The sequence below is a fragment of the Ursus americanus genome, chromosome 6, assembly GCF_024610735.1.
Source record: "Ursus americanus isolate L20-20 chromosome 6, mUrsAme1.1.p, whole genome shotgun sequence".
Lineage (NCBI taxonomy): Eukaryota > Metazoa > Chordata > Mammalia > Carnivora > Ursidae > Ursus > Ursus americanus.
In genome coordinates, this window is record NC_142132.1 from 34,665,723 (window position 1) to 34,680,292 (window position 14,570).

The 14,570-nt window shown below is 35.4% G+C and overlaps 1 protein-coding gene across 1 annotated transcript in view; it reads right to left on the bottom strand.

Moving 5' to 3' along the window:
- Nucleotides 1–14,570, bottom strand: part of HECTD2 (HECT domain E3 ubiquitin protein ligase 2) — a 74,814-nt gene that overhangs the window by 28,645 nt on the left and 31,599 nt on the right. Inside the window, exons 3-6 of the mRNA XM_045809996.2 lie at nt 9,828–9,966; nt 7,788–7,890; nt 7,230–7,319; nt 5,350–5,414 (exon numbers count right to left, since the gene is read on the bottom strand). Of these exons, the coding sequence (XP_045665952.1) occupies nt 5,350–5,414; nt 7,230–7,319; nt 7,788–7,890; nt 9,828–9,966 (397 nt within the window). The remainder of the gene's footprint in view (nt 1–5,349; nt 5,415–7,229; nt 7,320–7,787; nt 7,891–9,827; nt 9,967–14,570) is intronic.

Genomic DNA, 14,570 nt, shown 5'->3' on the forward strand with positions numbered 1-14,570 from the left:
ATATGATTACCAGATTCAATTCACGATCCTTGACTGGTCCTGGATTGAAAAACAAAACCCAGATATTAAAGAACACTTTTGAGACAACTGGGGAAATTTAAATGTGGACTGCATTTGAGAGAGTACTATTAGAAAAACATTAAATTTGTTTCATGTGATACAGTGTTATGGTTATGTAGGAAAAGGTTATTAAGAAATACATGCTGAAGTAATTAGAGGTTAAGTGTCCATTTACTAAAAAAAAAAACAATCACGTACACACTCACATGCACGAGAGAGAAAGCAAAAAAGCAAATGTGGCATAAAATTAACAACTGGTGAATCTAGGTGAAAGGTATATGAGTTTTCATTGTCTTTAACTTTTCTGTGGTTTGAAATTTTTCAAAATTAAATGCTGGGGAAAAAAAGGTTCACCTCCCAGTATCTCCTTGAATTTCCTTTAAGAAAATAAAATGACCAAATGATTACTTACTTTTCTTTTATAGTTACAAAATAAATCTGAAAACATAAATCACTGCCCCGAATGTACTAAACGACCCTTACATAATGTAAAGCTACATAGTCTGAAATATAAATATATAACATACATGTTAAAATTTGAAATATGTATACACATGTATATATAAAAATGTTTAGTCAGTAACATTTCTTTGTGGAAGAATTATCTTGACTGAATAATGATTTAAAGTGTTTAGGTTTAACGACAAGGATGCCCACTCTCGCCATTATCATTCAACATAGCACTAGAAGTCCTTACAACAGCAATCAGACAACAAAAAGGGATAAAAGGTATTCAGATCGGCAAAGAAGAAGTCAAACTGTCTCTCTTCGCAGATGACATGATACTCTATATGAAAAACCCAAAAGACTCCACCCCCAAATTATTAGAACTTATAGAACAATTCAGTAATGTGGCAGGATACAAAATCAATGCTCAGAAATCAGTTGCATTTCTATACACAACAATGAGACTGAAGAAAGAGAAATTAGGGAATCGATTCCAATTACAACAGCACCAAAACCATACGATATCTTGGAATTAACTTAACCAGAGAGGTAAAGGATCTATATTCTAGAAACTACAGATTACTCTTGAAAGACATTGAAGAAGACACAAAAAGATGGAAAAACATTCCATGCTCATGGATCGGAAGAATAAACATAGTTAAAATGTCTATGCTACCCAGAGCAATCTACACTTTCAATGCCATCCCGATCAAAATACCAATGACATTTTTCAAAGAGCTGAAACAAACAGCCCTTAAATTTGTGTGGAACCAGAGAAGCCCTGAATCGCCAAGGAACTGTTGAAAAGGAAAAACAAAGCTGGGGGCATCATGTTGCCTGATTTCAAGCTATACTACAAAGCTGTGATCACAAAGACAGCATGGTACTGGCACAAAAACAGACACACAGACCAACAGAGCAGAATAGAGAACCCAGAAATGGACCCTTGGCTCTTTGGGCAACTAATCATTGACAAAGCAGGAAGAAACATCCAGTAGAAAAAAGACAGTCTCTTCAATAAATGGTGCTGGGAAAATTGGACAGCTACATGTAAAAGAATGAAAGTTGATCACTCTCTCACACCATACACAAAAATAAACTCCAAATGGATGAAAGACCTCGATGTGAGACAGGAATCCACCAAAATTATAGAGGAGAACATAGGCAGCAACCTCTTTGACATCAGCCACAGCAACTTCTTTCATGACACATCTCCAAAGGCAAGAGAAACAAAAAAGAAAAAATGAACTTGTGGGATTTCATCAAGATAAAAAGCTTCTGCACAGCCAATGAAACAGTCAAAACTAAGAGGCAGCCCACAGAATGGGAGAAGATATTTGCAAATGACACTACAGATAAAAGACTGGTATCCAAGATCTACAAAGAACTTCTCAAACTCAATACACGAGAAACAAATAAACAAACCAAAAAATGGGCAGAAGATATGAACAGGGGCGCCTGGGTGGCATAGCGGTTAAGCGTCTGCCTTCGGCTCAGGGCGTGATCCTGGCGATCTGGGATCGAGCCCCACATCAGGCTCTTCTGCTATGAGCCTGCTTCTTCCTCTCCCACTCCCCCGGCCTGTGTTCCCTCTCTCGCTGGCTGTCTCTATCTCTGTCAAATAAATAAATAAAATCTTTAAAAAAGAAAAAAGAAGATATGAACAGACACTTTTCCAATGAAGACATACAAATGGCTAAAAGACACATGAAAAAATGCTCAAAATCAGCCATCAGGGAAATTCAAATCAAAACCACACTGAGATACCACCTTACGCCAGTTAGAATGGCAAAAATTGACAAGGCAAGAAACAAAAAATGTTGAAGAGGATGTGAAGAAAGGGGATCCCTCTTACACTGTTGGTGGGAATGCAAGTTGGTACAGCCACTTTGGAAAACAGCGTGGAGGTCCCTCAAAAAATAGAGCTACCCTATGACCCAGCCATTGCACTACTGGGTATTTACCCCAAAGATACAGACGTAGTGAAGAGAAGGGCCATATGCACCCCAATGTTCATAGCAGCATTGTGCACAATAGCTAAATTGTGGAAGGACCAAGATGCCCTTCAACAGATGAATGGATAAAGAAGATGTGGTCCATACATATAATAGAATATTACTCAGCCATCAGAAAGAATGATTACCCAACATTTACAGCAACATGGATGGGACTGGAGGAGATTATGCTAAGTTAAATAAGTCAAGCAGAGAAAGACAATTATCGTATGGTTTCACTCATTTATGGAACATAAGAAATAGCAGGGAGATCGGTGGGAGAAGGAAGGGAAGAATGAAGGGGGTGTAAACAGAAGGGGGAATGAACCACGAGAGACTATGGACTCTGGGAGACAAACTGAGGGCTTCAGAGGGGAGGGGTGTGGGGGATTGGGATAGGCCGGTGATGGGTATTAAGGAGGGCACGTATTGCATGGAGCACTGGGTGTTATACGCAAACAATGAATCATGGAACACTACATCAAAAACTAAGGATGTACTTTATGGTGACTAACATAACATAATAAAAAATTACAAAAAAACCCACATAACCCCCCCCAAAAAAAACCAAAAACAAAAGCAGTCAGATATTATAAAGGGGCATAGGTAATGGGAAGCCTTTATGATTATATCATAGAGAGATCAGAAACAAAATGGATTGGCTAATAAACTGAAGAAAATACAATTAAAAAAAAGTGTTTAGGTTTAAGTCAAATCTAAACTATTTCTGTCTATAATATTATACACAATTGTCAGACTATTTTCTGAACAGGACTACTGTTATGTTTTAGAAATTATATTTGAAAATATTTTATTTATTTTTTAAGATTTTATTTATGAGAGAGAGAGAGAGAGACAGAGAAAGTACAAGCAGGGGGAGAGGCAGAGGGAGAGGGAGAAGCAGACTGCCCACTGAGCGGGGAGACTGACATGGGGTTCTATCCCAGGACCTGGAGATCATGACCTGAGCCGAAAGCAGACACTTAATAATCTGAGCCACCCAGGTGCCCCTATCTGAAAATATTTTAAAACACTCAAGGCAGTTCATAAATATTAAAATTCCTGGTGATAGGCGAGCCCTACTTTTTCCATTTTATAACAATACCATGACAATTTCCAAATTCCTGTCCCATGCACTCGTATTTTAATGCAATTCACAGTTCCGGGCATTGAAGTTGTGGTTGAGATCACAGGCTCTTTGCCAGACTGCCTATGTTCTAATCCTGACTCAGGCACTTCTGTGTTAACTTGGGCAATTTCTGTAACTTTTCTGTAAATTAGTTTCTTCCACTGTGAAATGAAAAAAATCATATTATGTATTTCATAAAATTGCAGTGAAGACTCAATGAGAAATACATGGAAGATTGTTAGAAAGGTGCCTAGCCCATAATAAACAGTCAGTAAACTTTAGATCTTGTTGTTATTTAAAAAATCCAGAATAAAACAAGATTTTTGGGTAAAGACCACAAGCTCCTTTGATAGATAAAACACACTGAATTATTCTTTAATCTGTCTCAGGCACACTTCTGAGGGGCAGGGTTGGAAAGCATTGAGAGTGTGCTTATGAGAGGGGACTCAGGCCCGGGTGGCGTCAGGCCACTGGGCTTCCTCCTTCTCTCAGGAGCTCTCCCCACACTCTAAATCTCTCTCTTCATTTTCAGTGAAGCAGTATGGGTTTAACCAAAACCATACAATTCAAGGAAAATGTAAATTTATTATCTTAATGACAAATTAGGAAAAATACTGTTAAAAATCACATCAAACTATACAGTATGATTTAAATTGTTTCAAAAAGGTGACCAGGAAAAAGATGGCAAAATGTTAACATGTTTACTTTTTTTTTATAATACTAGCGATGCTTTTTCTAAATTTTCTGTAATAACCATGAATTTCTTTGAAAATCAGAGCAGTGTTATTAAAAAATATGGGCTACATTTAATATTTAATAATTTTTAAAAAGATTTATTTATTTATTTGAGAGAGAGAGAGAGACTGAGGGCACATGAATGGGGGGTGGGCAGAGGGAGAGAATCTCAAGCAGATCCTCACTGGGTGCGGAGCCCACTGTGGGGCTGGATCCCATGACTCATGAGATCATGACCTGAGCCGAAACCAAGAGTCAGACGTTCAATCAACTGAACCACCCAGGTGTCCCTTAACATTTAATAATTTTGATATTATTTTTAAATGGGGCTTAATATAAACATTGAATTATAATTTAATGGTATTCCTTTGGCTTTAGTAGAAGCTATTATTTAAGTTACATGCTACTTAAATAACATCAATTTAAATAATATGGACTTTTCACAGCATATTGTTGTGTTCTACATAGCCAGTGATATTTGAACATTATCAATTACATTATTCCATCATTCCTTATATAATGATTCAAGATTTAGTTACAGGAAAAAAATATTTCAATAGCCAAACTTACATTTCCTTATATTAGAAACAAGAAAAATTTTGCTCTAGCTACCAAGAAATCCAAAGCTAAATTTAATGTCCATATAATTTAATTCTAGGTTACTGATGTGACTACCCATCCCATTTTTATACCACACATATATCTGTACATAACAAATTTTACATATAATTTTAAAGGATTCACAGATCCTGTGAAGCCCGCATATAGACCCTCTTGAGAAGTCACAAATCTCAAGTTAAAAAACTTTGTCATAAGTGTTTTTGTGGTTTTTTGTGATAAATGGTTTACAATTTCTTTCTGATCTATGCTTTTAAAACAACTAAAATCTTTTTTGAGAATAAAATACATGCATATATATTGAGGATGTATGGGATGTAAAAATTAATTATCAATATTGATTAGCTAAATATTAGTTAAAATTACCCTTTCCATTCTCGTAATAGGCTGTTAATGATTCCCTTTAATACTGTCTTCTGAATGTCTTGAGGCTATAGGCAAAAGAAAATCATGAAATAATTAGGATTAGGTACTTAGGTGACTTTTATATGTTAATTACATTTACAGATCTGTTTCAATAGTTAAAATCAGACTTGATGACTGAGGACTGCCACTTACGGTCGTATGATTTTCACACCTGAGAGCGCTAGGGCACCAATGACGTAAGATTACAATGAGAATGCTCCCTGGGATGTGCCATGCACAGCAAACTGCACAAATGTATATGGTGGCCCTTTGATGACCAACATCAGTTTTATATAACTGAAAAAAATTTCACTTTCCCTGGATTGGCAGGATAAAATCACGAACACGAGTCCCAGAATAGTATGTTTAACAATATAAAATGACCACATATATTTAAATATATTTATTACTACCAGTAACAAGTTATAATTAGCAGGTAGATCCACAATTCATTAAGTGCCATGAAATTATGTTCAATAAAAAATAAGAATTTTTTTCATTACTGGATTTGGAAAAGGCATAAAATAACATTCCTATATAGTTTAATAATTCAAATACTAAAAAAAAAATCTTATTTCCATTTTAGACAGTTTTCCCCTTGTGTTGTAGATTTAATTTTTTTAGTGTCTATAAAACACTGACATCATTCCAAGTCAAATGGGGTCAGACAAATGTCCTAGGAGAGGAACATTTTGGGTCACAGTTTATGTATATGCTTAGTGTTAGTAAATAATGTCAAACAACTTTCCAAAGTGGTTGTACTAGTTTATACTTACCTTATCAGGGTATCAAAGTTCCAGTTGCTGCACAATATTGCCAATTCAGTACTAAAAAACTCTGTACTCATTTTGAACGGATGTGTAATGTTATTTATATTTCTCTCATGGCAATTATTATTATGTATCTTTTCAAGTATTTAATAGTAAAGTACTGAGATTAGAAATAAGACAAAAATGTCTTATTCAAAATTGTGCAAGAGGTCCTAGCCAGTGCAATAAGGCAAATACTTAGATCTATCCATCCATACATGCAAGATAAAAGGACGGAAGAGGTGAAAAATCTCATTTTTCACAAACGACAGGACTGTTTATACAGAAAATCCAAATAAATCTATTGATGCACTATTAGAATTAATGAGTGAATTTGGCATGATAAAGATAAATATATGAAAGTATTTCTATATACTAGTAATTAGAAAATGAAACTACAATAGTATCAAGAAAATCAAGTACTAGTAAAAATCAAGTACTACTAAATGTAACAAGACACGCGTAAGACATTTATCCAGAAAACTACAAAGCATCATCAAGAAAAACTAAAGAAGATCTAAGTAACTGGAAGGCTATACCATGCTCGTGAATTTAAAAAATGTCAACTCTTCACAAATTCATCTATAGCACTGTGGTTCTTAAAATGCGGTCCCTGGGAACCTGTCAGAAACACAAATGCTTGGGCTCTCCCCCAGACCTACTGAATCTGAAACTCTGTATTTAAGAAGCCCTTGCTGTGATTCTGATGCATAGTAAAATTTGAGAACCACTATAGATTCAGTGCAATGCCAATACAATCAAATAATTTATCTCCTTTTGCTGGCTAAGTGAAGCATGATTTTATTTCAGCAAGCCTTACTAAAGAAGGACTAGACATAAAAGTATTTTCTGCTTAATTATCATTTAATTAAAAAAATAAAAAATATCTAACTTTCCGAGAACAACTAAATTTACTCTACAATTATATAATTATGTTACAAGGTGATTATTACAATATTTGTGTGGCTGCTTTTGAAATACAAAAGAGATAAAGAATTATAGCGTTTGCATCTGTTCTTAAGTAATACTTACAGTATTAAGTAAGGCATCATATACAGCATTCACAAATTTAGCATTGATCCCAGAGTCTTCAATGGTATTAAAGGAGGCGGTGGCATCTTTCTGCAAATTCAATTAACGAATTAAGTGTATATAACATTAAGGACTGTTCTTAGTAATTTTGAACCGTAACTATTTCTTCATAATTTCTAATATTTTTTAGTGGGATGATGAAAAAGAACTTTCGGGCAAAGTTGCTAGAAATAAAAATGAATGTATAAGAACTATTTTAAACACTTTGTTTTTTATATTTATTTTTTTATTATCATGTTCAATCAGCCAGCATAATCACTTTGTTTCTTAAAACTGAAAGAGTGAAGTCAAACATCATCATTAGTACAAATGTAAACAATCCTTAAGATATCACTTAAGTAATATTTATTTGTGATATATACTTTCTGAAATTAATACATATATGTTTGTTTAAACAGCTGCTTAAAGTCAATATGAGGTAGAAAAAGAGCTAAGTTATTGTATCCTTTTTGGAAAATGGAAAACTAAAAGTGAAAAATGTGTTTTATGTGTTATTACCTTAAATGCAGCATTTAGTTCTGGGAAAGAATCAAATGTTGTTAGATAAAAATCATGTACTGCTTTCCAATCTCCTGATGACTTAACTTTTTCTATATCTTCCCTAAAATGAAAACAAACATTAACAGATAGAAATATTATTCAGATAAAATAGCATTATTTCTTTAAAAATAAGTGTCACCAAACATGTAATTTGAAATACTGAAGCTGAATACAATATGCTCCAGTTAATATAAGTATAGTTTATGAACTTATAATTCTTAAATGGATCATGATATTATTTTTTTAAATAAACTTTATTTTTTGGAACACTTTAAGATTTACAGGAAAATTGAGAAGATAATCAGGAGTTCCCATATATGAGGATGGTATGTTACACTGAATGAATCAATATTGACACACGATGATTAACCGAGGTCCATAACTTTATTGACATTTCCTTAGGTTTTATCTAATGTCCCTTTTTCTGTTTGGATCATGATATTAAATTCAGCTCTCCATTTACTTGCTTTTTAAAAAGGTCACTTTTTTTTTTTTTTTTTAAGATTTACTTTTTTGTCAGAGAGACGAGAGTGAGCACAAGTAAGGGGAGTGGCAGGGAGAGGGAGAAGCAGGCTTCAGACTGAGCAAGGAGCCAGATACGGGACTCAGTCCCAAGACCCTAGGATCATGACCTGAGCGGAAGACAAATACTTAACCGACTGAGCCACCCAGGTGTCCCTAAAAAGGTCATTCTTGACGTGCTCTTTACAATGAACACTTTTTTTCCTTCACAGCCAAACTTTTTTTTTTTTTAAGATTTTATTTATTTATTTATTTATTTGACAGAGATAGAGACAGACAGCGAGAGAAGGAACACAAGCAGGGGGAGTGGGAGAGGAAGAAGCAGGCTCCTAGCGGAGGAGCCTGATGTGGAACTCGATCCCAGAACGCTGGGATCACGCCCTGAGCTGAAGGCAGATGCTTAACAGCTGTGCCACCCAGGCGCCCCTACACAGCCAAACTTCTTGAGATTTTGTTTACATGCTCTGTCTCTACTTTCTCATTATCTTTTTTTTGTTTTATTTTTATTATTTTATTTTATTTTATTTTATTATTTTATTTTATTTTATTTTATTTGACAGAGACAGCCAGCGAGAGAGGGAACACAAGCATGGGGAGTGGGAGAGGAAGAAGCAGGCTCCTAGCAGAGGAGCCTGATGTGGGGCTTGATCCCAGAACACCGGGATCACACCCTGAGCCGAAGGCAGACGCCTAACGACTGTGCCACCCAGGCGCCCCTCTACTTTCTCATTATCACTTAGTTCTTCAAAGTATTCATTTGGATTATTTTCAGTAGTGACATAACTTTTATGGTTTATGTGTCACATAGATGAAATCGTATTTTTTTTAAAAGAAACACTTTATTATTATTATTATTTTAAGATTTATTTATTTTGACAGAGAGAGAGACAGTCAGCGAGAGAGGGAACACAAGCAGGGGGAGTGGGAGAGGAAGAAGCAGGCTCCCAGCGGAGGAGCCTGATGTGGGGCTCCATCCCAGGACTCTGGGATCACGCCCTGAGCCGAAGGCAGACGCTTAACGACTGCGCCACCCAGGCGCCCCGAAACACTTTATTATTTTATCACCATCTTTATCTCCTTTTGTCTGTTTTAACTCATACTCTCTTATTTAGTATTGTTTCTTTTGCTGCAACATTATCTACCCCTTACCTATTATTTATACATAAAACATATATATATATATGTTTTCACCTTCACCTTGAGACATCTAGTCTTTCAATGTCTTCACTCTTGACCAATACCTTATAAAGAGCCACAAGTTCAATCAATTCCTTACACAAAAATATGAAATTATGTAGAGTTCTGGCATGCAGATGACTATATGTCTTTTTTTTCTTTTCTTCTTTTTATAGTAATTTTTTATTATATTATGTTAGTCACCATACAGTACATCCCTAGTTTTTGATGCAAAGTTCCATGATTCATTACTTGCATATAACACCCAGTGCTACATATAACAGTGAGCTGAAACTTAACTGAAAGTCTTTCATAGTTTTCGGTTGGTTGGGAAGGACAGGTTCTGGAAGAACTGGGGCCTTCATTTCAGATGGTAATGTATCTGTAGAAATACGCTGTTTTTGTCTAACATCAAGGCAAATTGGTGGTAGGTCTCTCACTGTGAGGTATAAAAAAGCATTCAATGTAATTCATAGTAAAAATTTTCCAAAAAAAACAAGTGAATTATTTGGTATTGCATTCACCTTGGGATCATATATCTATCATATATCTATCGCCCCAAGTCCCTTCCAACCCCAACTTCACCCACAACAGATATTAGGCCATATCTTAAATTAAAAGTTATCCACAGATATGATATAAAATTTCTTCCCTTTGTTCCTTTCCCGAAAGTTGTCTTCCAGGAAGTATTTCAGTGAGACTCAATGTTTTTAGTGTTTATTACCTTTTTGAATATATGCAAACAATTTATTTACATCCTCTGTAATTCTTTATTGTAGTTTTAGTTTTTTTAAAAAATCAATTTGCATGACATTTTTATATTTTTTTCTTTTTCCTTTTTTTTTTTTGCAAATATTTGCCAGTTCACTATTTGTCTTTTTGTTGCATTTCATAATGTTTTAATTGTAAAACAAAACAAATACAGAAGAATCTCACAAAAGGAATGTACGGTTTAATAAGTTATTATAAGATAAACACCTCTGAAACCATTAACCAGCTGAGGAACAGAGTCTTACCAAGTCCCTTCTTGCTCCAATTACCCAGATGTTAGACTTTGCCTATTTCAATTTTAATTTCTTTCAAATTTTTAGGTCTTTCTTCATTTCTTTTTAAATTTTAAACATTTCCTTCTTTTCATCTTCTAGTTCTCTTAAGGCATTATCTGGTATGTATGTTTGCTTTTGTGTTCCTTCTGTTTTATTTCTAAAATCAAAAAATTACTTTTAATTGTTTCCTTGTAATTCCGATTTTATCACTATATAATGTCCCTCTCTCCAGTAATTTCTTTTTTCTAAGTCTACCTTATCTGATATTAATGTAGTCACTATTATACATCTTTTCCCATCCTTTACTTTCAACCTTCCTCTATTGTTATATTTGAATTGAGCTTCTTGTAGACAGCATATAGTAGGTCATGTTTTTAATCTACCCTGACAATGTTTTATAATTGATGTATTTTAGACCATTTACATTTAATGAAATTATTGATCCCTTAGGGCTTAAGTTTGTCATTTTATTTTTTTTGTTTTCTATTTTTTAAGTTTTTCCTATCTTCTTGTGGGTTACTTGAACATTTTTTTAGAATTCCATTCTGATTCATCTGTAGTATTTCTGAAAGGATGCTCTAAATACTATATTATATACACATAACTTATCATAGTCTACTGGTGTTATAATTTTACCAGTTGGAGTGAAGTGTAGAAATTGTACTTTTTATATATCTTCACTGTTCTCTGGTTTATGATTATCTTATCCTATAGGTAAGGTGTTGTGTTTCTCTGGCTGCTTTTCAGAGGTTTAATTATCATATGTCTTGACATAGATTTCTTTGGGTTTATCCTGTTTGTGGTTTGCTCAGTTTCTTGAACCTGTAGGTTTATGTCTCTTGCCAAATATAGGAAGCTTTCAGTCATTTCTGAGTACATTTTCAGCATACCCTCTTTCTCCTGTCCTTCCAAGACACCAATGACAAGAAGGTAACCTCTTTTGTTACAGTCCCACAGGTCTCTGAGATAATTCGTTTTCTTTCTATTCTATTTTCTCTCTATTGCTCAGATTGGGTAATTTCTATTGTTCTATATTCCAGCTCATTTATTCCTGTCTCCTTCATTCTGCTGTTGAGCTCGTCTACTAAGCATTTTATTTTGGTCATTGTATTTTCTCAATTATTAATACTTCTAAACCAATAGAATAGGTGAATATTTTATATATTCTAAATACTACAATATGAAATGTACACATGTAGAATTTAATTCTACTCTTATGTAATCAGGATATATTTTTAACTAAGCAAACATAGCTATATCAATCATCACAGTAGGAACATAGCTATCAGGTCTTTCCTTCCTTATCCACTCTTCCAATCAAATATCTATCCTTGGATCTATCCCTAACTTCAATAAACTAAGATAAATTTCACCAGTGTTAGGGTACATTTTATAGTAAAATATCTTTCATATTAGAAGATACTACAGAGATGCCAATTTCTTATAATTAACAGAAATGATTTTCGAACTTTGCTGTATAGCAGAATCACATAGAGAGCTTGTTAAAACACAGATAACTAGACCTTTCCCCAAAGTTTGTGATCCAGTAGGTCTAGTGTGGAGCCCAAGAATTTGTATTTCTAACATGTTACCCGATGTTGATGCCTCCAGTCTGAGGGTGACACTGAGAAACACTGTTCAGTGGTATTAGGAAAGAACAATGGTGCTGACAGTACAAAACATTAAATTTAATTCATTCCTATAACTGATTTTTATACCCTTTATTAAATATGGAAATATCTAATTTCTAGTAATTTTAATTTAGGCACATATTGGACAGAGGTTCAATTCATTATCAAGTAAAATTAGATATCTCTACAAATGATTTTTTTTTTAAGACTTTATTTATTTGACAGAGAGAGAGACAGACAGCCAGCGAGAGAGGGAACACAAGCAGGGGGAGTGGGAGAGGAAGAAGAAGGCTTCCCAGTGGAGCAGGGAACCTGATGCGGGGCTCGATCCCAGGACCCTGGGATCACGCCCTGAGCCGAAGGCAGATGCTTAACAACTGAGCCACCCAGGCACCCCTCTACAAATGATTTCTTATTATGTTTGGAAATCTTTATTAATAAGAAAGAAATGACCATCTCGGCAGCAAAGAAACAGATGATAGTCTCCTCTCTCCAACACTAGTCTTATTACTATTGTCTTGAGGTTCCTCTACAGTTTCTCTTCCTCTTCACCAGGCTTACCCTTTCCTATCCCTTCCCACACACCTTTCCCAACCTGGCTATGAACACCCACTATTAGATACACACAGACTCATTCAAATATAAATTAACTTATTCACTCAGAGCATATATACACATTTTTATACCCACTCATTTTTACTAATACCATGCTGAGGTGGAAGAAGAGTGAAATTTTAGTTAGTAAGAGAACTGGATTTTGGCAAAGCCTGAGAGTGGGAAGATTCTTATATAAGAGAAATAGTAATGCTAAGGCCAAGAGGATTATAGGGTGAGATTAGAACCAGAGGCCCAGACAGGATTTATTTTTAGGTCACAAGGTAACTTGGACTAAAGAGTAATACAGAATGTTAACGTACTATGTAATTGGAACTTGAGTCAGAAAGGCAGATCATTAGCTCACATTAGTGAATGAAAGCCAAACTACAGGATGTGACATTCAGCTATTAAGAAAGGAAGAACAACAGCTCACAGCTGCTCTCATGTCCCTAAATATCAAGGCATTGTTTCCAGAGACAGGCTTTCAGTCTGTTCTCACAGATGGTTATTAAAATCTAATTCAAAAGAGAAAATCAATAAATGTGGTGATGAGAGATTAAATCTCAAACTGATATTATAAATAGAATGGGCAATTCTTCGTTCTATCACATGCAGGTTTTCCTGCAATATAGAATACCGTAAACACACTGAAAAAAGCCAAAATATATTTATCAGTGAAAACCTGTCATTTTGGTTTCATTCAGCCAATACTTGGGAACACTGTGTGCTAAATTGATAAGCAGTAATCATTTTCCCTTGCTTTTAATATAGTGCTGCCAATTTTAGTTGGTTGCTTAGAAACATTAAGTAAAACACTTGAAGCCAGTGCAAGAAGAATAAGGGTTCTGGTGGGGGCTGGAAGTATATTGAAAAAAAACGTGAAGATCATAATACAAGTATGTGTAACAGTGTAGGATTATCAGCCAAATTTTGCCAGCTCACTCACTGTTTTGGAGAAGCTATCATAAGTTGACTCCGGTTGGAAACTAGTAATATGTGGTTTTCCACAACTGTAGCCCAAAATTAAGACTGACATTTTAAATTGGCCACGTGATTAGGACACTGAAGGTTGTTCCTGGCCATCCAGCACAGATGGCAACGACAACATCAGAGGTAAGCAAGAGCCTCTATGGAGGTTGGTTGTTCAGCAGGAGGACCCTGGGCCTGTTCCTTGTCCCTCAATTGCTGGAAAGGAATCACTGTTTTAAAAGGTTTGCTGCTAGGGGCGCCTGGGTGGCACAGCGGTTAAGCGCCTGCCTTCGGCTCAGGGCGTGATCCCGGCGTTCTGGGATCGAGCCCCACATCAGGCTCCTCTGCTGGGAGCCTGCTTCTTCCTCTCCCACTCCCCCCGCTTGTGTTCCCTCTCTCGCTAGCTGTCTCTCTCTCTGTCAAATAAACAAATAAAATCTTTAAAAAAAAAAAAAAAAGGTTTGCTGCTGGTGACACACTGTTGCAAAATGCTATATTCTAAGCTTCATCCTGAATAATTTGTAATTAAGTAATAAATAAGTAACAACAACAACAACAACAAAAGCACTAGCCTTGGAAGAAGGGACTTGGTCCTATTGTTGGCTCCTGTTGTTGGCTCGGTTACCAACTTTCATAACCTTAGACATGTCACTGAAACTCCTTAGACCTCAATTTTGACATTAAAATAAAAGAGATGACCTAAGTCAGTTGTTCCCAAGGTTCCGAAGAACTTCAAGGGCCACCCCTTGGGACTCGCGCGGGTGGACGTGTTTACTCAGAGCAGCTCAGCTTTTCTCTGC